The 25,382-nt window shown below is 41.6% G+C and overlaps 1 protein-coding gene across 1 annotated transcript; it reads left to right on the top strand.

The window, feature by feature from the left end:
- Positions 1 to 8,752: 8,752 nt before the first annotated feature.
- Positions 8,753 to 21,938, top strand: polr2a (RNA polymerase II subunit A). The gene is made up of 29 exons (XM_042511871.1): positions 8,753 to 9,073; positions 9,850 to 9,982; positions 10,093 to 10,229; positions 10,347 to 10,520; positions 10,623 to 10,904; positions 11,007 to 11,168; positions 11,321 to 11,541; positions 11,657 to 11,789; positions 11,890 to 12,014; positions 12,277 to 12,487; positions 12,573 to 12,782; positions 12,861 to 13,029; positions 13,116 to 13,210; positions 13,312 to 13,515; positions 13,603 to 13,825; positions 13,956 to 14,139; positions 14,640 to 14,811; positions 14,921 to 15,026; positions 15,464 to 15,669; positions 15,762 to 16,025; positions 16,143 to 16,350; positions 16,429 to 16,529; positions 17,037 to 17,141; positions 17,293 to 17,475; positions 17,573 to 17,776; positions 17,883 to 18,069; positions 18,171 to 18,284; positions 18,373 to 18,522; positions 18,865 to 21,938. Exons 1-29 carry the CDS (start codon positions 8,987 to 8,989, stop codon positions 19,530 to 19,532), a joined length of 5,418 nt encoding a protein of 1,805 aa, XP_042367805.1. The 5' UTR covers positions 8,753 to 8,986; the 3' UTR covers positions 19,533 to 21,938.
- Positions 21,939 to 25,382: the final 3,444 nt, after the last annotated feature.

Raw genomic sequence — 25,382 nt, 5'->3', positions numbered from 1 at the left:
AAAGTTCAAGCATTTTTTCATGTTTTATGTTTCAGTAGAGGTGAAGTTTTAGTAGAGAAGTTGGTGAGTCTGACATTGCAACACCCCTTGCCTGCAAGACGACACTGAAGGACTAAACCACGCTATCCTGGGCAGATGTCCACAACCTGCATGCTGCAACGCTGAGAGTACGACTTTATACTGTGCAGGATGAAAGCACCGGAAGGTTTCACAGTTACTTTGACAACTGATGTTAAACAGTTGTATAGTTTAGGACTTTTCTAATTTAACTCGATGGGCGGATCCATCAGAGTATCAAATGACAGAAGCGGGGTTTCATCACACGTAGCAGAACAGGCCGGCTTCAGACACACTGAGCAACAGAAAGCGTGTTTGTGCGAGTGGTGAAACACTGCTGAGTCACACAAACGCTCCCTGGGCACACAGGAGAGATAAATGCTAAAAAAAGGCATAATGGGTAAAGGCCACGTAAGAGAGTTACAGTTGGCATGCAATTTATAATCAGTTTGATACGCAATAAACTGCTGGCAAAATATGGTTGTGTAACAGGGACGAAAAAAGCGAAGGAGAAGAAGAAGAAGAGAGGGTTCGGAGTGTGGACGTTGCCAAAGGAGACTGGAAAGGATAGGTGGAAAATCATCTGGGAGGGGTGCCTGATACGGTGTGGAGGAGGGAGGGGGGGGGGGGGGGGGGGGGGCGGCTGGCTGGTTTTTCCACTGCCAGAGAGAGAGGACGGCTAAATCAAATTAATTAGCTCCTTCATCTCCAGGCAGCTACTCAGGCATGCTGTACTGGCGAAGAGAGACAGTCGGGGGGGGGGGGGGCTGTTGGCATAAGAGAATGGGAGAAAGCGAGATAGGACATGGTGGAGGGGTGAAAAGCCTGCTGTGTATGTGCGCCATTCAGGAGGACGGGCAGCAGAGGGGAGGGGTGCATAATTCTCTGATAAGCGTGAGGCCTGTTTCGCTGGAGCCTCTGCTCAGCCACGAGGAGGAGGAAGTGGCTGCATGTTGGCTGGCGCTGTGTGCTGCTGCGCTTCGGGGCGATGGTACTTCCTGTTTCTAGACAGCCTGTACTTTGAGGGCACTGTAAACAACCCAGCGTTTCTGCACGCCTCTTTAAATAGCACACAGACACTTCAATCAGAGCTGCCGGAAAGATGAGCCGAGGAAGTCTTGCAACGAGAAACGAAAAGAAAGGGTTTCTGAGCGATGGCAGCATGAGGTAAACTTGTCCTGTGATCAAAAATAAAATAAATAAATTGCTGAAAGTTGCACTGACATCAAAAGAAAGGAATGCAATAAAGAGGAAAAAAGAAAGAGAGGCAGATGGTTAGAGGCGATGGCGTCATGCCAGGGGAAACAAAACAGCAGCACAGCAGAAAAACTCAACACAAAACTAGATATAACGCCACGCGGTTGTATGCTTTCACGCACCAGACAAGTTGCATTTACAGTTTACATCCATGTCTGTGAAAACATGGATATGTCACACATCTTCCCCACAGCACAGAGGATCTATATTATCACAACAGTTTCAAGGTGGTTCTTGAGTTATGGCATAAAACACGTTTTATGACGTCACCATGACCTTGACCTTTGACCATCAGATTGTAATAAGTTCATTCTTGAGTTCAAGTGGACGTTTGTGCCATATTAAAGAAACTCCCTCTCAAAGGCCAACTTCAGTTATTGTGTTCACGAAAATGAGACAGATGCAAGGTTGCCGTGACCTTGACCTCGGAACACCAGATTCCAATTAACTCATCTATGAGTCAAATTAAATATTTGTGCCAAATTTGTAGGAATTCCCGCAAGGTGTTCTTGAGACACAGCATTCACAAGATTGAGACTGACAAAGTCACAGTGACCTTCACCTTTGATCTTTGACCACTGAAATCTAATCAGGTTAACAAAGTCAAAGTGAATGTCTGTGTCAAATTTGACAAAATTCCTTTAAGATGTTCAGGAGATATTGCATTCACAAGAATGAGACAGACGAGGTCTCAGGGACCTTGACCTTTGACCACCAAAATCTTATCAGCTCATCATTGAGTCCAAGTGAATATATGTTTCAAATTTGAAGAAATTCCCTGATGCATTCTTGAGAGATCACCTTCATAAGTATATGTTTAGATGGACGGACGGACAACTCGAAAGCATAATGCCTCCTGCCGCGGCTATTGCCAGCGCTGAGGTATAAAAAAGTGAGAAAGAAGAAAAAGTGGCAGGGCAAGTGGTACGGTCAGGAAAGCAGGCAGGCAGTATGTGGCCACCTCTGAATCTTAGTGTGCAACTGAGAGGAGTGAAGGAAATGCAGCGAGGGAGGGAAGACAAGAGAGTGGAAGAGGGAGTCCAAGAAAAAATGAAAAAGGTTTGAGTGCAAGTGGGAGGTTCAGACAATAGAAGAGACGCTTCTGAGAGGGAGGAAAAGCTATCATGTGACTACAAGGGCGGACTGTACATAAAAAAGGGTAGGCCAAGTTGATTCACAACAAAAAAAAGAGCTTCACAAAAGCTCAAGATTGATAGTGAAAAAATACGGTGGGAGCATGACAGGCAGTGCCAGAGGTCAAGACCTCAGGAGAAGAGAGCAGTGGACAGCTCAGTGCAGCAGCATTGCCTGGACGAGACTTGGCTGCACTGTGAGAAGCCCAGATTAGCACTAAGCCGATTGCAACGCGAGGTAGGATCAAGAGCAATTAATTTAGCACCCAGATAGTTCCAGGAAGAGGCTGAAAGAACTTGAACAAAACCTGGATCTCCAGCAAAACTCAAATACTAGCTGACTTAACATTCCTACTTCAAGTCTGTTCTCTACAAATGAGCCGCCTAAAAAGAATAAAAGAGAGTAGAGGAGAATTTGGAAGGTCTGAAAGGGTGTGTGGATGATAAAAGGAAGGATAAAAGAAAGATGAAGACGCTTGGCAGGGGCTGACATCAGCCAAAACAAACACCCAAAGAACAGGACATTCTCTCGCAGACAGAAATGGGCCGGCCTGTTCCAATGGGCTCTCCGAGAGACATGCCTCCGACCCTGCGTCACCCATCCTTATTACAAAACAACATCCTGGTGCATAACTTAAAGGGAATACAGCCTGAAACAGATTATTTCTCATTCTGTAACAACAGGCACTTCACTCTTATTTTCCACGCAAAGTCTACACACAGGGCTGTGATGACTGGACAGGTTTCATAACATTTTTTGGTCTATTTTTAGATGGCGCACAAAGCTGACAACGTAAGCTAGGCTTGGTTATTTTTACAGCAATGAGTTTCCCGGATCTGATTTACAAAAACTTTACTAAGGCTCGCAATACGTCCATTTCATGGTCAGCAGCAATAGTGTAACTAAGTACAATTACTCAAGTATTGTACTTAAGAATGAATTCAAGGTACTTGTCCTTTACTTTATTAATTTATTTTTATGCTTTTACTCAACTACATTTCAGAGGGAAATACTGTACTTTTTACTTCACAAATGTATCTGGCAGCTTTAGTTACTTAATAAAGATTTTTGCATTTAAAAAAAAACAAATAAAAGGGTTTATAAATATATTGTTTGTCATAAATTAAATTACCAGCTACAATAATTAGCTGATTAATCACTCAGTCGATTCACAGAAAATTAACAGCCCTCTATTATGATAAACATTGTTTTTTCTTTTTTAAAATGTTCTTATTAAGTTACTTGAGGAGTGTTATTTTCAATTTTGTCTATAATTTGAAGGTTTTTGATTTTCTTCTTCTTCTCCCTTGCTTACGACTTTGTGTTGTTTCCCCATTTTTAATAAAATAACGTTTACTGTTTTATATATATATATATATATTATATATATATATATATATATATATTTGAGTTTTGGGTTCTTCTTTAAAACAATTTTAGTTTGGGGTGTTTTTTTAAAATATATTATTTGGGGAATTTTTGGTGTTTTATTATTTTGTTTTTTTTAAAAAGATTTTTCTGTATTCTGTACTTTTACTTTTCATACTTTAAGGATACTTTTCCTGATTAAACTTACTTACTTTTACTTATAACATAGTATTTTCACAGGCTAGTATTAGTACTTTAGTAAAGGATCTTAATACTTCTCCCACCACTAACCAGCAGGGATGGTTTATCCAATAAACAGCATTACAGCCTTTAAGACATGTTACCTTGATTTTTAGTGTTCGGAGAAACGTGTCCGTGCTTGTCAACAGTAGCTGCATTATTTTGGAGAAAGCAGGTGTATACTGTATTGTTTATGGATTGTACTTCAGGTGCAACAGCTCACAGGCTGCATACATCTAATGGAGCTGCTGTTTTTCTAGAGCAATCAGAGTGCAGTTATGGTTTTAGATTGTAAATGAGATTGAAATAAATAGTCTGCTCCTCCCACCATGCTTTGCATCTGCCTGTCTGTCTCTCCCTCCCTCCTTGTTCGCCTTCTTTTTTGTGCTACAACCCCCCCAACTTCCCCTGAAAACACACTTGCTGTCAGGCTCTGACATCAATAGACAAGAGCTCCCCCTAGATACATTAATTCCTCACCCCTTTCAGGAATTTATTTCTCTTGAGGAAATGACATGCTGCGGCATGTATGTACTATATTAAACAGGGGGCACAGGGACAAAAAATGTAATAATACAGACAGTCTGAACTATTTTTCTCAAACACCACATCACAGCGATGCCTGCTCTAAACGCGCAACTGCTGTGTACAACTTTAAGCCACCCATTTGTTGGCCACAGATCACGCAAAAAAGTCCAACTGCCAAAACCATCAAGTAATCGAATCAGCAACGCCTAAAGCTGTCAGCGTACTTGCAAACTTCCATCGGCCAATACCACTTAGAATCAATTAGAATAAAAAATACAACCAATTCTGTCACTTAAAAAAATCTGAAAAATCAGGCAAATCTAAACACATCAGAAGTCAACAATTTTTCAGAAATGATGTTAACTCTCATAAGCATTCAGTATCTTGAAATTAAAGGTCATAATTTGACACATTTCTAGCTCTTGCAAACATCCAGTTTAAAGAACACCTGCATGTTTAAATTGTAGCGCAGTGCTAGAAGAGATCAGATGCTGTAAAAGTAACAATACAGTTGTGTACAAATGATAGTGATCAGTTAAACTTGCATTTAAAATTATACTCAGGTGTAACTATTTAAGTATAACTGAAAAATATACTTTAAATATCATAAGTAGATATATATATATGATACTGAATGTGTTCTGTTTAGATAAATTTAACACCTGTAGTGGGGGTTGAGGTTGGGCAAATGGTTACATTTTATGTCATCAAGCAAAATAAATCATATTTTTGAGGCTATGTTAAGTCTTCATCTGGAACTGACCTGTTATATAAATGTATATTGGGTCACAGTATGAGGATGCATAAAACGGAAATATTCACACAAAATACAAATACAAAAACACACTGTATCAGTACTAGCATATATGTACATGAACTACACTCTAATATATAAACATATTACATACATATATCTGAAGTCAATTGTGAGTGGTGTTTCATAGGATTTACAATTTGTCATTTTTACATGTTAACCACAATCCCGATAGGCATGGTTAAATGGCATGTAAATAGCCACTCGCCACACTGATCTGCATACATTTCATCTGTAATCCTGGTCAGAAAAAGTGAGGAAATTGCTTCTGATATCAAACTAATGTTTTGTGGAAACCCTTTGCAAACATTGGTGTAGATGTTTCCACAATTAAAAGCACATGGATGAATATCTACTGTTCAAAACGTGTGTAAATCCTTATTAAACTACAGGCCTGATACCTTAAAGCTTCTCTTTGCACTAACCTCCTTGTTGCAGCAGAGGGAGCACGTTTGACAGCCTGGTGGGACTCCCTTCCGCATTGAAAATGTGGTTGTGCAATGTCTTTGCAAGCTGATCATTCTCAACATGGGCCAGAGGAGGGAGCCAGCTGGTCAATAATGAATCCTTTGTATAAGTCATGGTATTGCATGGCACATGGTGAACAAAGTGATTTACTGTCACATTCCTCTATGCTTATCAAACCTACTTTTTTAATTAAATAACATAACTCAAACCAGATCATGGTTCTGACTCAATAAGGATACTGCAGATGTGGCATCTATCCTTTTCTTCTGGGCTGGAATGATGTCTTTCTCTGCTGGACCTGCCAAAAAAAGAGATGATGGCAAGGAGGCATGTTCATGCTGGTAGCAGCACATCAACATTGAGCTGTGCCACATAACATGAATGTAATGTTCAAATGAATTTTGTGAAATTACTCAAAAATAAAACAATCCCACAGTCCATCGTGTTGGTTGAGTGTCTTTATTTAAACAAAAGGCAGTAAATACGTAACACAAAGGTGTCAAAATGTTTTGAGCTCTGATACAGTCATTACATCTAATAAACACTAGCTACATCCGACTGAGTTTATGCAAGTATAGACTAAAATATAGAGATACAGTTCAGCCACTGTGCAGTTTTAAGTATATGACAACATGCACAAACAGTCAGGAGAGAAATATTTCAGGATCTTGGGCAAATACCTGCTTGAATGAGACAATGGGGATTTGTGGCTCTCTAAACCATATATTAAAAGTGTACCGTTCTGCTTTTAGGCATTTATATAGCCATGAACAGCAGGCAAACGTGTCCCCTTCCCTTGGGCACAACTAACGACAGCTAACCAGATAAATCTATTGTGTAACAAGCTAATGGCATCTCCTAGTCCCCGGAGACAAGATTAATACTTTAACTAACCTATAACACCTACACTGTAAGTAATCATGAGACTGAGCAAAAGAGCTGGGTACTTTCTGTGTCATAATCACTGTAAAATCTGCTCTACAACATCTCACTGACTTAACAGCAGCATTATTCTTCCAATAACAGACAAATATGCACGTAGTTAGGTAGCAAAATGGCTTCAACTTCGACACCGACGAAGACTGTAGAAATGTGAGCAACAAAACTTACAAGCAGTTTCTACACTTCATATTATATCATGTTAGAGATAAAGAGATGAAAGAGTAATGTATCCGCTCCTTATTTTGACACAAAACTCGACACTTTTCTGAAAATGCGCAGCCCTTACGCCGGTCAAGTTGGCCAACAAGAATATCCCAGACTCCATCTTTCTCGTTCACAACAAGAAGCATATCGTCAAACACCGCCATGTTGGGCGCTAATGAAGTCCAACTGAGCTAACTGTAATAGTCTCACTTCGATCCTCAGTGTAACGTTACGACACCGTAAATACTCCCGTTAGCACTATAAACAATATCCATGTACTACAGCAATAACATCACTTCAAAAAATGACTCGAAATCGTACATTTACTTAGCTAACCTGGCTAATAATTAACAAGCTAACGTTAGCTAAACGTTTTGTCCGTAAACGTTAACTACAATGCTAAACCATCAGGCTAATTTATCCTCTACATATTCAACACTGAGCACAACACAACTTAAACATGGTCTATCTCGATTTAAGTTCTAACTACATTAGCCACACACAATAAATGTTGATATTTTTTAAAGTAAAAGCACGTAACATACCATCGTTGTCGGTACGGCAGTCACACGTTAAGCTAACCAGATCATCCTTAACGCTAAAAAGAGAAATTTTACGAGTTTGTATTTAATATCGCATTCGCCTGGCTAGTAAATGTCTTATAATAATCACATTTTTGAGTAATTCAAGGTAGTTGCTAAATAAGTAATTAGCTAAGTAATGTTAACTTAACCGCCAAAACGACGGGATTTCAGACTGCTTTCGAAACGTGGCCTACGAAAGTATTTTACATTTTAACAAAATTATAAATAATATCAGAAAAACTGGACAGTATTATTAGATATAAATCTCACACGGAACATGTTGATGTGAAAATAGTCAAAAGCTGTTGAAAAACAAACGTTAAATATACACTCAAGGCTTCCCCGAGACTTTCCTATAAGGCGTACGGAAAATCCAGTCCCCTGGCCGGTGATGACGCGCAGGCGAGTCCGAGGCTTGCAACAAAGTCCCACAAATCCAAAAATGCAAGGGACGAAAACCCGACAATTCAGTGTGTTTCTGAAGCAGATCGAAAATAATCCACGATACAGTGTTTCGAGTTGAAAATATTATGAATTTCGACCATTTTCCCGTGTTTAAGCAAAGGTCTTAACAGGCCTCAGCCCTGAGCCTCTTTTCTTAGAGCCCAGGCTGATCTAGAGCGAGACGAACGGCACAACAGAGATTTTTTTTATTTTTGCTCTGAGGGAAGAAATTCACATCGGCCACGTTCGGCAAACATCGGAAGCAGGGCGGGTTTTATTGAAATTATTCTAAGAAGCTTCCTTTCTTTGTAGCCATTGGTCATCTCTGCTCCACTGCTCAATATTAATAAGAAAACGGACGAATGCGTACGATTTCAATTGAATATTCATGTTTTGTATGCAAAATATGCTACACCCCGCCTACTCTGTTTTGATAAAGCCAATCAGAGTGAGTTTAGATTAAATCAACACCCGCCTTAAGCTCTGATTCGTTGGAAAAAATGAACGTGCGCTCTAATTGGCTGTACGTAAGACCAAATTTATTATTCATATAACTGTCTTGAATGGCCAATGAGCGTTTTACTATAGAGTTCTATGTCCCACCTTCCAAAGAGTCAGTCCCTGTCTTTCTGAGTATGCAACCCCGTAGCAGGCACTCAGTCTATATAAACAAGCGTTGAGCCAGTTCATGCTCAGAAGCGCTTAGAGCGCTCCACAGTGTACATCAAAAAAGGGAAGGGAGTAGTCGGTAGCCATCTTACTTAGGACCAAAACACAAATAACTCGACCATAAAGGCAACCGACAGCAGAGGTCCCTGGGATATCGCCTTCGGAGACTTTCCGGTCACCGTTGGCGGCCTGACCAGAGTCGTGGTGACAATTTAAAGGCTGTTCCTGCTCACAAAGCGGCGTGCCGAGGAAGGACGCGTCTCTTTGAATAGACAGGATGCACGGACCGCCCTCCGGCGACAGCGCATGCCCATTGCGCACGATCAAGAGAGTTCAATTCGGCATCATCAGCCCAGATGAGCTTGTAGGTTTTCTTTTGGGGGGAGTGGGGTATTTTTCATTAATTCTCATACAGATCACACATCACTCTTACAGTTTCTTGACTAATATTGTCGTGTAACATATGTGGCAAAGACATGGTTCTGTTTACAACGGAAGATGCCGACTGTTAGCCTAGCCTAGCTAACTAGCTGTGTCAGGCTGGTGGAGCTTGTGCTAACTAGCATGTTGCAGGAAGTTTGAAAAACTTTAAGCACAACATTTTCAGAAATGATCCATGCTATCACATGAATTAAACTCCCTTTTAATTTATGCGATGTATCTGCTAGGCCCATCAAGAAGTGGAAATTGTGTTTATTTTATAGTTATTCGTTGTTGACACGGCTCGGTTGGTTTTACTCCTGGTCGCTTTGTACGCATTGGTCTGTTTTCTCACAATAAATAAAGGGTACTTAAACAACGTCCGATATGCATTTAATTTTTTTTATTTAACCCGGGATTGGGTATTCTATAGTTAAAAAGCCTAATTAATACAAATAATGAATGTTTATGTAATTGAGCATAACTTATAGGAGTAAAAGTTTACAGAAATTTACTTGAAACACATTTTGTAACACTTAACCCTAAATTATTATGGAGTTTTTGGTTGTATCACTAATGTTGACAAATACTTACTGAAAATAAATATTTATGGCTTACATATATGTAAAGGTATTGACATCTACATTATAGCACTGATAGCAAGTAGATGGTCAACTGATTATCTCAACATCAACTTAAACACAATGTCTATCTCCCCAGAAACGGATGTCTGTTACGGAAGGGGGTATCAAATACCCCGAAACAACAGAAGGAGGACGTCCAAAACTTGGTGGCCTTATGGACCCAAGACAAGGGGTCATAGAAAGAACTGGAAGATGTCAGACATGTGCAGGTATGTCATGTTATCATTTAATGCCAAAATCTATTATTACTCAGTTGACTGCTGTCCCTATCCGATGTCATTACTTATTAATAATATAAGCATGGTTTTTCTGTCCTCAGGCAACATGACAGAATGCCCTGGCCATTTCGGGCACATAGAACTGGCAAAGCCAGTTTTCCATGTTGGCTTCGTAACAAAGATCATGAAGGTTCTTCGATGTGTCTGCTTCTTTTGCTCTAAGCTATTAGTGGATTCGGTAAGTATATTCAGCATCTCACCGTCCTTACTGATAATAATCACTGATATTTGATCTGAAAAGTATAAATTTAGTCTTGATGGTTTTTTATGCTGACCTTGTTGCTGTTATCTCCAGAACAACCCAAAGATCAAAGACATCCTGATCAAATCCAAAGGGCAGCCCAGGAAACGTTTGACACATGTGTACGAGCTCTGCAAAGGAAAAAATATCTGTGAAGGAGGAGAGGAGATGGACAACAAATTCGGAATGGAGCAGCAGGAGACTGAGGAGGACATTACCAAGGAGAAGGTATGCGGACGAGTCTTTTTGTCATATTTAGTGTGCATTTTTGCCCGCACAATGTCCAACTTATTTTAATTTTCTTCACCTCCCACAATGTGACTTTCACAGGGCCATGGTGGCTGTGGACGCTACCAGCCACGCATTAGGCGCTCCGGCTTGGAGCTGTATGCAGAGTGGAAGCATGTGAACGAGGATTCACAGGAGAAGAAGATCCTGCTGAGTCCAGAGCGTGTGCACGAGATCTTCAAGCGCATCTCGGATGAGGAGGACATCATCTTGGGCATGGACCCCAAGTTCGCCCGACCAGAATGGATGATTGTAACTGTGTTGCCTGTTCCTCCACTGGCTGTCAGGCCTGCTGTGGTCATGCAGGGCTCTGCTCGTAACCAGGTACAGTATTATGACCCCAGACTGTTATGTTGTCATTACACTGTATGTTTTCAAGCTGTGTAAAAATGAGATGACAATGACAACAAATCCTCTGTTTTACAGGATGACTTGACCCACAAGCTGGCCGACATTGTCAAGATCAACAACCAGCTGAGAAGAAATGAGCAGAGTGGTGCGGCGGCTCACGTCATAGCTGAGGATGTCAAACTGCTCCAGTTTCATGTCGCCACAATGGTGGACAATGAATTGCCGGGCCTGCCAAGGGTATGTTTGCACTTCCCCATGTGCTAGATTTGAACCAAGTACAAGATTCAATGAAACATAATCTAAAAATGCATTGATGTTTGCCCAGTCTCAGTTGCTTTCACAGTCAGTATTTGGAATTATCAATGATCAATGAATTTTTCCTTTCACAGGCAATGCAAAAGTCTGGCCGCCCTCTCAAATCCATAAAACAGCGTCTAAAGGGTAAGGAAGGGCGAGTCCGAGGTAACCTTATGGGCAAGCGTGTGGACTTCTCTGCCCGAACTGTCATCACCCCGGACCCTAACCTGCAGATCGACCAAGTGGGGGTGCCCAGATCCATCGCAGCCAATATGACCTTCCCAGAAATTGTCACGCCCTTTAATATTGACAGGTACTGCAAAGTAAATAGCTGATAAAATATTATGCAAAGCGTAAAAAAAAACTGTATTTCAAAACAGTTTTTATGAAACGTTATGTCTGCTAATCCATTCTGATGACCATCTTAGATTACAAGAGCTGGTGCGGAGAGGCAACAGCCAGTACCCAGGAGCCAAATACATCATCCGTGACAATGGAGACAGAATTGACCTGCGATTCCACCCCAAACCAAGTGACCTTCACCTGCAGATTGGCTACAAGGCAAGCTCGAAATATTTATGAGCAGCTCTAAAGCAATGACCGTTAGATGATGATTTAATATATCTTTATACTGACTAAATCTGGTGTTTTCTCTGTTTAGGTGGAAAGACACATGTGTGATGGCGACATTGTCATCTTCAACAGACAGCCTACACTACATAAAATGTCCATGATGGGGCACAGGGTTCGGATTCTGCCGTGGTCCACATTTCGACTCAATCTCAGGTACCGAATAAAGACCAGAAATCACTGGCTTTTTATATGTGTTTCCCTTGAAACAGACAGTAGCATTTTCATAGATAAATAATAAAATAATTTGTTAAATAATTATTTGTCAAATTTTGGTATAAATTAGGTATTGATTTTACGGAACTGTGAATGCATTTTGTTGTTTTAACTTGTATTACATTAATGTTATATTATGGTGATATTTGTACTTTATCTATACTGAAAAGTTCTAACATCCCGTCCTCTCGTCTCCCTGCAGCGTCACCACCCCATACAACGCTGACTTTGACGGGGATGAGATGAACCTTCACCTGCCTCAGTCCCTTGAGACGAGGGCAGAGATTCAGGAGCTGGCTATGGTGCCGCGTATGATCGTCACACCCCAGTCCAACAGGCCTGTCATGGGTATTGTGCAGGACACCCTCACGGCCGTCCGCAAATTCACCAAAAGAGACGTCTTCTTAGAGAGGGTAAGGATTAAAATGGGAGCACCAGCTGCTGATTTTTCTTGTCAAAAAAAAAAGGATCTTAACACTGTTTGTTTCTCCACTTCAGGGTGAAGTGATGAACCTTCTCATGTTCCTCTCCACTTGGGACGGGAAAGTGCCTCAGCCGGCCATCCTCAAGCCCCGCCCTCTGTGGACGGGCAAGCAGATCTTCAGCTTAATCATTCCCGGACACATTAACGTGATCCGCACACACAGCACCCATCCTGACGATGAAGACAGTGGCCCTTACAAACACATCTCCCCGGGGGACACAAAGGTACAAGATCCCTGATTAATCATGTGTAGATGAAAGAATGATGACGCAAACGAGCTCACGTTCAAATCTGTCACACAGGTCATTGTGGAGAACGGCGAGCTGATCATGGGAATCCTGTGTAAAAAGTCTCTGGGAACCTCAGCCGGCTCCCTCGTCCACATCTCCTACCTGGAGATGGGCCACGACATCACCAGACTTTTCTACTCCAACATTCAGACTGTGGTCAACAACTGGCTTCTCATCGAGGGTAAGTAAACATTTTTTGCAACCATTGTATTCTTTGCCATTATTTTGTCTTAATATTTATGAGTTTGCGCTTGATGTTTTCTTCAGGTCATTCCATTGGTATCGGCGACTCCATTGCTGACGCCAAGACTTACCTCGACATTCAGAATACCATCAAGAAAGCCAAACAGGATGTGATAGAAGTAAGCGTAAAGTATTTCTACAGTCATCAACAACCCAACCTGTTTCAGCAGATATTATATGCAGAGAAGTCACATCTTACCTTTTGACTTTTGTCTTCCAGGTCATCGAGAAAGCCCACAACAACGAGCTGGAGCCGACCCCCGGTAACACTCTGAGGCAGACCTTTGAGAACCAGGTGAACCGCATCCTCAATGACGCTCGTGACAAAACGGGATCGTCAGCCCAGAAGTCTCTGTCCGAGTACAACAACTTCAAGTCCATGGTGGTGGCTGGATCAAAGGGGTCAAAGATTAACATCTCACAGGTAAAGGAATCCATCCAACATCATTAATACCTCTCAAAAAAAAGAATCAAATCTTCAATTCACATTACCGCTTATGTCCTCATGCAGGTTATTGCTGTGGTGGGGCAGCAGAACGTGGAGGGTAAACGAATCCCGTTCGGCTTCAAACACCGCACGCTGCCTCACTTCATTAAGGATGACTACGGTCCTGAGAGTAGAGGCTTTGTGGAGAACTCCTACCTGGCTGGCCTGACTCCAACAGAGTTCTTCTTCCACGCCATGGGAGGCAGAGAGGGTCTTATCGACACAGCCGTAAAGACTGCTGAGACCGGTACGTTCAGCTGCGTGAAAAAGAAATGAGTCAGGATATGTTTCATAAGGATGTGTTATCAGTAATTACTAGACTCAGCCATTTAAATGCAAGCTTTTTAGGTTTTAATGATACAAATCTACCTCACCAGGTTACATCCAGCGTCGTCTGATCAAGTCCATGGAGTCTGTGATGGTGAAGTACGATGGCACTGTGCGTAACTCCATCAACCAGGTGGTTCAGCTGCGTTACGGCGAGGACGGCCTGGCGGGAGAGAACGTCGAGTTCCAAAATGTGGCAACACTCAAACCCTCACACAAGGCCTTTGAAAAGAAGTAAGTCACACACACACACGCACATGTTATACATGGCAGTTAAAGGTTATCTATTGTGCTTATTCACAGGTTCATACTTGTATTTCCGGTTTCTACTAGAACATGTTACATGCAATTAACACTTTATTTGTCATACTGTCTGTGCTAGAACAGCTGTATTTACCTTCTGTCTGATATGCTCCCTTTTCGCGCCTGTCTCTTTAAGCCCCCTTCTCCGCATTTTCCACCCCGACAATCAACAATAAAAGCTTCCAAACCAAACATGTCACAACTGCACATGTTCCAGCAGGAATCTGATCCAAAATCAGGGAGAAATTAACAACATCGGCAACCAAATTTCCATATTTCCCTGAAGTTAGCATGTAGCTACACATAACAGCGTATGTAATGTAAAGACTTGCTCTGGTGTGTCTCTACCATTTTAAGAAATCTACTCAGCTATGTGCATAATTTAATTATCTACAATCAGTGGCTTAACTATTTTGTTATTTTCTGCCCAGGTTTAAGTTTGACTGCACCAATGAACGTGCGCTGAGGCGGATGCTGCAGGAAGACGTCGTCAAAGATGTGCTGACCAACGCCCATGTGCAGAGTACCTTGGAGAGGGAGTTTGACAAGATGAAGGAGGACAGGGAGGTCCTCCGAGCCATTTTCCCCACTGGGGACAGTAAGGTGTGTACGCTCACATTCATAGATGCCCCTCTGCTCTTGCAACAGTCTCTTTTTCCGGCACGTGAAATCATAAATAGTCGTATAATGCAGTGTTTCTCCTCGCCTGCAGGTGGTGCTGCCGTGCAACCTGGCCAGAATGATCTGGAACGCTCAGAAGATCTTCCGCATCAACACTCGAACCCCAACAGACCTCAATCCTCTACGGGTGGTCGAGGGTGAGCTCAAAAATGATAATTAAAGAACAATATATCAAGGCTCACTGTTTATTCGTCCTCTGTGAAATTAACTGTTAACTCACGCAGCCAAGTTGTTACTCGGTTTCTTCGGTTTATATTTAGCTACAGGACTTTGAGATCTATGTGGAAGGAGCGTTGGCTGTAGATTAGAACTAGAAGGTCGTGGCCTGACCTCGGGAGCTCCTTAAAGCCATGTAAAGCCACCTGGTGAATCCCCAAGCATTACATAATTAGTAGAACAGTTAAAGTCGAATTCGCTCTTTATGCTAGAGAGAGAAAAGTATCTCTCACAGCATCGGAGTAACTGAGATTCAACTGTTGCATGAAATGTAACATTACAGACTGCACCACGAAGCCTAATAAATATCTATACTCAGCACAAATCTCAATCTTTGCGCATGTGTTTGCACCCGCAGGTGTTCATGAGCTGAGTAAAAAGCTTGTAATTGTGAATGGAGAAGACCCGCTGAGCAGACAGGCGCAGCAGAACGCCACTCTGCTCTTCAACATCCACCTGCGCTCCACCCTTTGCTCCAAACGCATGACGGAGGAGTTCCGCCTTTCCACAGAAGCCTTCGACTGGCTGCTTGGAGAGATCGAGACCAAATTCAATCAGTCCATTGTAAGTTTAGCACATTGTCGCATCCAGAGGTGTCAGACTGTTGATTTTTTAAAAAAAATAAAAACTGATCTTACGTTAACCTGCACTCACAGGCCCACCCAGGTGAAATGGTCGGCGCTCTGGCTGCTCAGTCGCTGGGAGAGCCGGCCACCCAGATGACCCTGAACACTTTCCACTACGCCGGTGTGTCAGCCAAGAACGTAACACTCGGTGTGCCTCGTCTAAAGGAGTTGATCAACATCTCCAAGAGGCCCAAAACACCCTCGCTGACGGTCTTCCTGCTGGGTCAGGCAGCCCGTGACGCTGAGAGGGCGAAGGACATCCTCTGTCGACTGGAGCACACCACACTGCGAAAGGTCAGAGAAAGAAATAGACCGTAAAGATTTTGTTTTTGATCTAAAACTGTGTCATTTAAAGAGAATAGTTTCATCCAAATTTAAAAGCAGTGACTAAACATTTGCCTGTTTACTTAGGTGACAGCCAACACCGCCATCTACTACGACCCCAACCCCCAGAACACGGTGGTGGCCGAGGACCAGGAGTGGGTGAACGTCTACTATGAGATGCCCGACTTTGACGTGACGCGCATTTCGCCGTGGCTGCTGCGCATCGAGCTCGACCGCAAGCACATGACTGATCGCAAGCTGACTATGGAGCAGATTGCAGAGAAGATCAACGCGGGTGGGTTTTGTGCACGTTGTTAGTCAGTAACAGAAACAAGGCGGTTCTCCTTGATGACACTTCTGTTTCTCTGGAAAGGTTTCGGAGACGACCTGAACTGTATTTTCAATGACGACAACGCTGAGAAGCTCGTTCTACGAATCAGAATCATGAACAGCGATGAGAACAAGTTCCAAGAGGTGAGAACTGATTTTATAAACGATAATGATAAATAAAATAAAGTAGTCACCTTAAATGTTTTGAGTTTTCACAGATTCTTAAAAAGTCTTAAAAGGCAATGAATTCATCAATCCAAAAATAAAACGTTTGTTCATAAATGTTGTAAATTAATTAAAGTCTTAATGTTCTTAGACATGAAAACAGGATTTTATAAACCCTTTTTCTGATGTTGCAAGGACAGAAATAGAAATCGAGGCAGTAGGCCAACATATACCAAGTATTAAAAAGCTCCCTCGTCTCCACCACAGGACAAAGTCTTCTTTATGTTACAATAATCATTTGGTCGAAATTGTCCCTTACCTTACGTAATGTTTGTTCTTTCCTCTTTTTAAATCTTGGTTATTGTGAATTGCTCTTAAATTTACTATAACTAACATTAAAAAACTATTCAAGTCTTAAATAAAACATGCCTTAAGCTGTAGTAACCTTTAGTATGAATTATAAATACCTGTATTTTCTTTGTCTAGGATGAGGAGGTGGTGGACAAAATGGACGACGATGTGTTCTTGAGGTGCATCGAGTCCAACATGCTGACAGACATGACCCTGCAAGGCATTGAGCAGATCAGCAAGGTAATACCGTGAACGCACACTAACAATGACATTCACTCACAGCAGGTTCCCTCTGCAGGATCATCACAGACCTCACACAAACTCGTCTTCAGTAACAAACGGAAGTACCCGCCTGGGTCTCTCAGTTAAAGGTCGCACTCTCCTCCTCCAGGTGTACATGCACTTGCCTCAGACTGACAACAAGAAGAAGATCATCATCACGGAGGACGGCGAGTTCAAGGCGCTGCAGGAGTGGATCCTCGAGACAGACGGCGTGAGCCTCATGAGGGTCCTCAGTGAGAAGGACGTAGATCCCGTCAGAACCACCTCCAATGACATCGTGGAGATCTTTACGGTACAGAAGCATAAAAACAGCTTTGTGTAAATTGAATTACGGCAGATTTTCACAAATATTTACATTTCCCCTCTTCTGCGCGCTCTCTCTTACTCAGGTGTTGGGGATTGAGGCCGTGCGAAAGGCTCTGGAGAGGGAGTTGTACCACGTCATCTCCTTTGACGGTTCCTACGTCAACTACCGTCACTTGGCTCTGCTTTGTGACACCATGACTTGCCGCGGTCACTTGATGGCCATCACACGTCACGGCATCAACCGTCAGGACACAGGACCACTCATGAAGTGTTCCTTTGAGGAGACGGTAAGATGACCATTATCACGGACGCTAAAACTGCTGTTTTTTTTTTTTTTTAAAGGGCATTTTAATAACAATTTCTCCCCCTATTCCACTCTTCCTCCTCCTCTAGGTGGATGTGTTGATGGAGGCGTCATCCCATGGTGAGAGTGACCCCATGAAAGGGGTGTCTGAAAACATCATGCTCGGCCAGCTCGCCCCCGCTGGTACAGGATGCTTTGACCTGCTGTTGGACGCTGAGAAGTGCAAATACGGCATGGAGATCCCCACAAACATACCCGGCATCAGCGTGGCTGGACGTAAGTGGCGAGATATTATTCGAGATAATGCAGAGGTGTTTCTATCGCAGATATGGCGTAAGAGCCACGATGTTTACGTTCTGTATCTGTTCTATTTGCAGCCACTGGAATGTTCTTTGGTACGGTGCCGAGTCCCATGAGCGGTATGTCGCCTGCCATGACCCCGTGGAACACAGGAGCAACACCGGCCTACGGTGCCTGGTCCCCCAGTGTCGGTAAGCGTTTGCTCGGGTCACTTTCTTTCGTCCTCTCTTTGTTATGGTTTACTTAACTGAGTTTGCTTGATTTTTTTTTTTCCTCCAGGAAGCGGCATGACCCCCGGAGCAGCAGGTTTCTCTCCCAGTGCAGCCTCAGACGCAAGTGGCTTCTCTCCGGGCTACTCCCCGGCCTGGTCTCCCACTCCTGGGTCTCCAGGATCTCCAGGACCTGCCAGCCCGTACATCCCATCTCCAGGTTAGACGCTGAGGGGAAAAAGCACAACATGGCCCATCAATGATTCTGTTATAGAATATGTAGTTTAAGCCGGGTACTGTTCTCGTTTGAGGACAGAGTGCTTTATGGCACTTTTTGTCTAAACTCGCCATTTTCATTCAGATGGGCTCTCAGGGGTCGACATTTGGATTTTCGACTGTGGATTTAACAGTCTAGTTTCTTCTACTTTTTACTATCTTGCAGATTTTTGGGTCATTTCTTTTTTTTCGCTTATTGCCTTAATTTTTAAAAGAATATAAGTTAGAAAACACAATTGGAAAAATGATTTTTCTCCACCCTTAAACGTTTCTGTTTTTCTCCTAGGTGGAGCCATGTCACCCAACTACTCACCCACCTCCCCGGCCTACGAGCCGCGCTCCCCTGGAGGCTACACCCCTCAGAGCCCTGGCTACTCCCCAACATCCCCCTCATACTCCCCCACCTCCCCCTCTTACTCCCCAACCAGCCCCAACTACAGCCCGACGTCTCCTTCCTACTCACCCACCTCACCCAGTTACTCCCCGACCTCTCCGTCCTACTCTCCCACGTCTCCGTCTTATTCCCCGACGTCTCCTTCCTACTCCCCCACCTCCCCGTCCTACTCGCCCACATCCCCATCCTACTCTCCCACCTCACCGAGCTACAGCCCGACGTCGCCCAGCTACAGCCCAACGTCACCCAGCTACTCACCCACTTCGCCTTCTTACTCCCCCACATCTCCCTCTTACTCCCCAACCTCTCCATCTTACTCCCCCACCTCCCCATCCTACTCGCCCACCTCTCCTTCTTACTCGCCAACCAGCCCCAGCTACTCCCCCACTTCACCCACTTACTCTCCAACTTCCCCCAAGTACTCCCCCACGTCTCCTACGTACTCACCAACTAGCCCCAAAGGCTCCACGTACAGCCCCACCTCCCCCGGGTACAGCCCCACCTCGCCCACCTACAGCCCGGCCATCAGCCCCGACGACAGCGACGAGGAGAACAACTGATGAGCCGCGGCGGAGATGGGGAGGCAGCTGAAGGAAACTCCGTCACCTCATTGGTGGACACATGAAAAAAGAAAACCCGTGGACACCTGAAGGACGGCACATTTAACCAGCTGGAGGTGGCGGTGCTTCAAGCTGCGGGGGTCCCAACTGTGATTGTCTTTCTGTCTCCTTTGGGACCTCTGTCACAATCTCTGTCTTTACCACGAGAAATTGTTAAGACCATTATGTGAAAGACTTGACTGCTCTGCCTGAAGGAAAAAAAAAAGGCTGCCTTTTGAAATAGTTTTTTTAATTTTCACACGGGGGTGTCGGAGCAAAACTGCAAATCCCAAGAGGGAATGAAAAGGAGAGGAAGATGTGGTGAACACAAAACGGGGGAGAAAACGTCCCTTTTTAACTTTATAGTGTCCTGCATCCAGTCTCTCTCTCATTCTCTAAATGTTAGTCGTGGGAAGCGTACATATTGCCAAAAGCCTTTTTGAAAAAGTGGATTGTATTCATCACTAAAACACATAAGCTCTAACGATAAATCAAGGAGGTTTGTTTACTGCATATTTCACCAAGGTGTATCTTGTTCGACCTTTTTGCTGCTTTTGTAAAAGTCCAGTCGCTGCCACTTTTGGTGGATCAAAGATCTTTAGCTGTTCGATATATGTAAAAATGGTCAGGTCCGATTGTCCAAAGAAGAAAGCTGGATGGTTCACAGGAAGTCATGCATGATGGGAGAGAGAAACTGGCTTGCAGGGGAAAGAAATTTCACTCATTCACCACGCAGGTGTACCCATCGCCCTCCCCTCTTCCTCCTTCACACCCCAAAGACAAAACCTGAAAGATGTCACGAAAACACCCACCAGCATCCTCTTGTCCTCTACCATTTTGGAGACTTGTGCATCAAAAGCAAAAAAAAATAAAAAATAAAAAAAATGCCAGATTCTTCCCTTGACGCTGGGAATTTAAAGATTTATATGAAAAAATAATAGATTATTCTGTCTTTAATTTTAATTCTAGGAGGAAATGGGGCACACGTGGACGAGGGGGACACTAGTTTTGCTGCTTTTGTCATTGTTTGCATGAGTAGCACATGTTAATACATTTTAATCAAGCTTTAGGTTTAAATTTTTTCTCAAATCCCTCTCGCTAATCTTCGTCCCATTTCTGATAGCTGACGTGTACACAGGTTTATTTAGACTATTCAATTTATTTAAGAAAGAAAGTTAACTGCTATTCTGTGTGAATATGAATAGAGGAAAATTAAGATTTTTAATTTTTTCTTGGCTTTTCTCTCGTTTGCTTTTGGTGACTTTGTAAACCTATTTGCAGGAGGCTCATGTTCATATCCTGTGGATGAAGGGGCAGGGGACGGAGTGGTTTTCATGTTCGCACCCCAGTTCTCCCCCACTATTTTTTTGCCACGACGACGACTTGCTTTTTTCAGTATCACGTCGCATGCCGGCAGATCGTGACGCCTCTTCAGTTAAAGGCAAAAAGTTGAGTGCTCAGTTTCAGGGTTTTTATGCCTCCTGTTTGGCCTTTTTCTTTAAAACAGCGTGGAACAGTTCATTTTCTTTTCAGCAGAGATCGTCCAGGGAAACAGAAATTTGGCCTCTCTGTTAAAAATAACCTTACCCACTACATTAGTGTGAACTTCTTTCTTTGAATAAGGGTGCTTTCTCACAAGAATTAACCTAGTTTGACTGTTAAAGGAACCGTCTGTACGCCCGATGATGATGGAAACAGTTTTTCCTTTCCCTCCTCGTTCCATTTGCGGTTTCTGAATTTATCGGGCGAGCTGTCTCCTCCCTCTCCCCTCTTCATCCACAAGTGATCCTCATTTCTGAAATCAGTGTTTCTTTTTTTCTACCAGTGTATGTACCTGTGACGAGGGGAATCATGGGGAGGGGAGGGGCGTGTGTTGGATCTTACCGGGAGTCCCGAAGAGAAAAAAAACAAAAAAAAAAACCACAGCCAGTAATCTGAAAATGATTTTGTGACACATTGCTTCCAAGATTGGTCCTGAACTGACAGGACGGCATCTCTCTGGCCTTTTGAGATGAAGCAGGTTTGGTGATTGCACTTAGTAAATAATCGTGGTGGACTTAAGCCCCAGACAGTGTGATATTTGTCCACTCTGCTTGCGCCTAATCCTGTTGTCTTAACTGTTTGCTGTCCAGTCAGTTCAGGACGTCGGGACTCCCAGGTTGTATGAGTGTGTGTATGCGTGTGCGGTTGGCGTGCGTCCGAGGGAGAGACAGGGTTTCAAACTGAGGAAAGACTTCACATGTCTGGGCAAAAGGAAGGTTTAACTTGAAATTGCCATTGTATAGAAAACAATTCATTATCTCATTCTCTGTATCTTTGTTCTATTTGTTTTTTGACTTGGAAAAAATGAATAAAAGTTTTACTACATGTCTGTCTCGTCTTTATGTGCTACAAGTTCAAGTCAGAGTACTAAATATGCTAATGACGACTTTGTGCATGAATATTCGCTACATTTAAGAGCATTTGGGGAAAATGCGACATTTAGTGGAGAAAAGTACTATTGTACTGAGCTCTTTTGTACTTGTGAAGTATTTACTCAAATGCTCCACTTTAGGACAATTTTGAGGTATAAAAAAATGTGTACACTTCATTTATATTTTTAACACTGCAACTGCAATTTCAGATTTCACATAAAAACATAATTTTTTTCAGAAACAACATGCTTAATTGTAGATCTGAGTATCAAAAGGAGAATAAAATTAGTAAAATTAGCTCCACTCCAATGTTAAGCGTACTCAATTAATATTATAATAATATTATGCCACAATAATTTACCTTATTTTGAAGGTGACCGGGCTCCACCTGAAGAGAATAACAAAAAAAAACTTTAAGGGACATAGAAAAACACTTATACACTCTATTTATATTCAAAACACTGCAACGCTTATTTAAGATTTTATATAAAAACATAATTCCTCCTATTACCAGCTACTTTATACTTAAACTCCAGTGCGATTTAGTGACAAATATTGTACTTCCTTCTCTACCACACTTATCTAACAGCCTTAGTTACTTTGCAGATTGAGATTAACAATTCAAAACAAAATTAATAAACAAATTGTAATATTATTATTATAAAATTAAGGTTTAGTTGGTTACCGGAGGAAATTCACAAGCTACCCAGGAGTACATAAAGTAATTTGTAAAATATACACTAATAAATAAAAATTAGCATTAAATAAACATTAAACATTAAACATGTTTACATTAAACATAAACATTAAAGTGAACCAATGAATGCAATAACTATAATCCCATGATACAATAATATTTTGATCTGGGTCATTCTGCATAACTAGTACTTTAATTTTGGTAGCTTTTTTCAAATTATTATTTGATGCTATTACTTTGTGCTTTTACTTGTAGTTCACGTTTACTTACGTGCAACAGAGTACTTCTTCTACCACTGTTTGCATTGTTGTATCTACCGTTTTTCTCATTAATACACTTTTTTTTTTGCACGCCGATAAACAGAACCGACGTCTGTTTTGTTAAGTTAAAGTTAATAACACTGTAACGGCTTACCCTACATATCACTGGAAAATGATTGACTTGCAGTATTGATTCATTGAGGCAACAAACATCACCTGATGTGTCCTGATGGAAAACACCTGTGCTTTGCCCGTAAATCACGTGACTTCCGTTCCCGCTTGGGGGGGCGCTCATCTCACCGTGGACCTATGTTAAAAAAAAATCAAAATTTCTCCAAGAATGGACACTAAATAATTATTTTATTTAAAATTTACAGTAATCTTTTATTTTAACTTTTTTTAAAAAAAAAGAAATTGCTCTCGTATATCACTTTCGAAAAAGATGAGTTTGATTGGTTAGAGGAGTGGTTAGAATGTCAGTTAAGCCAATCAGAGGCAGAGTAAGGCGAGGTAAGGCGGGTCATTTCTTCACCTGATTAACAAACATGAGCTGGCACATTTTGACCACGCGTGGCTAGTTTGTCCTTTGAATGGCTAACTTAACTTAAGCCGAATATCGTTTGGAGGTCCTCTTGTTATGAAAATTGAATACACAGGTAATATATGGGAAGTTGAGGTCGTAATTTGTGATTTTTTTTCCAGTTGTACCTTACTGATCGACCTTACTCAACCAAACCAAAACTCAAATTAAGCTGTTATATATTTATCTCTTGTAAAACTCTGACCATGATTGTAGAAATTTAAATGAACAAATCTTCTTGAAAGATCAGCAAGTGGGGCGGATCTTAATGGGTTGTGTAAGTAAGAATAATAAGAAAATAAATATATTTACATAAATTTAGAACATAAACTGGGTAAAAGCCTGGACTTTACCTTTATGTTCTGTATTTCAAACAAGGTTCATAAAGAAATGAGTACATTTCAAATGTTCACATAAAACATACCCTGCTAATAGTGTTATTTTTAAGTTTTGTGTAAACATTAAGCCACATAGAAACATTTTGAGAAATATTTGAAGAAAAAAATTGTCACTTTTTTAAGCTGCTGTCCACCCTTTTAACCTGTAAGATATTGTTACTGTGATAATCCACAAGATGGCGCTCTTGAATATCTCAATTTTATTAATGCTTTCTTTTTTTTAAACAGACATTTTCGAAATCACTGCCTGTTTTTTTTTTCTCCTCCTCTCCTATAACTGAATTCTCTAAACCACTCAATTTATAAACAAACAAAAAAGTCACAGTTTTTTACTTTTTTGACTGAATTTGTTTACATTTGTGTGCATATGCACTCCTGTTGTTTTTATTATTTTAGTGTAATTGTCTTTTCATATTCTCATTTAATACTATTACGTGTATTTGTTGTCATTTATATTTGATTTTATGTGCTTCTATTATTTACCTATTTTTTAACTATTTAGTTATTATTTTTGTTTTTTTAATTGTTTTTTGTCAGTAGAATTAAGTTACAAGAGTTCAAAATATGAAAGGCCTTTTTAAAAAAAAATCAGAAATGTTGGACTGCTTTTACTCTGCCTCATCAGAGACTAACAGTCTTTTTACCTCCACTGTGTGTTTGTCTGACCTTCATCTTCATTGTTTGTGTCATCTCCCCTCCACTGCAGGGCCAGCAGGGCTCTCTCGCTGGAGTCTGACAGAGACAGAAAAGTTGGATTTACTGTTATGCACGTGTTCCCCTAGAAGAGGCCAGTCACAATCTAACGAAATAAAAGAGGTAAGACTGCTCTACTGGCAAATGTAATAAATAACATATACAGATTTAGTGTTGGGAGACTCTGTCACACTGTCTGACAGCATCATATACTGTATCCTGGTTGTTTCAGCTCCTCACTGGAGCTATGTGATATTTACACTCAGTGAAATACTAAAACCTGCCACCCATGGCTACATTATCAGTTAGATTACAGATGTCTTGTGCTTTATTTTATGCACATTTATAAAAATCCTAACTGACATATGTGCTGTTTTTGAAAATACTGGAATCTCTACACAATTTTTTGTGAGTTTGAACAATGTTTAACTGCGCAGTGTGTGTTGGTTGTGACTGACACGCCAAAAGATAATTAAAACTTACATTAGAGAAGTTTTTTTTTTTATATGAAGTAACTAGGGTTGACAGGGTACAATATCCAACTCAGAAAATATTGCAGTGTTATAGTATTATCAGTTGGAATGTAAATGTAAATGTATGAATGTAGTTTAAGTCAAACATTTTATTAGTATAATTTAAACTGTTATTTTTAACATAAAAATATGCATAAAAAGTCTCCCTTTTGATAATATCTTTAAAAAAAAAAGGTGAGATTTTCTGTCCAGTTGCTTTTTTCCACAATATTGTACAAATATACACGCTTTGATAA

The sequence above is a fragment of the Plectropomus leopardus genome, chromosome 23 (assembly GCF_008729295.1).
Source record: "Plectropomus leopardus isolate mb chromosome 23, YSFRI_Pleo_2.0, whole genome shotgun sequence".
NCBI classification, from domain to species: Eukaryota; Metazoa; Chordata; class Actinopteri; order Perciformes; family Serranidae; genus Plectropomus; species Plectropomus leopardus.
Note: the sequence above shows the minus strand (reverse complement) of the source record. Positions and strands in the feature narration are given on the sequence as shown.

What these genes read in the sequence shown, in the direction of transcription:
- polr2a (XM_042511871.1), top strand. Translation starts at nt 8,987, where the DNA reads ATGCACGGACCGCCCTCCGGCGACAGCGCATGCCCATTGCGCACGATC. An exon ending in ACATTTCGACTCAATCTCAG is followed by an intron (nt 12,015 to 12,276) that starts GTACCGAATAAA and finishes GTCTCCCTGCAG; the next exon opens with CGTCACCACCCCATACAACG. An exon ending in TCCTCTACGGGTGGTCGAGG is followed by an intron (nt 15,027 to 15,463) that starts GTGAGCTCAAAA and finishes TTGCACCCGCAG; the next exon opens with GTGTTCATGAGCTGAGTAAA.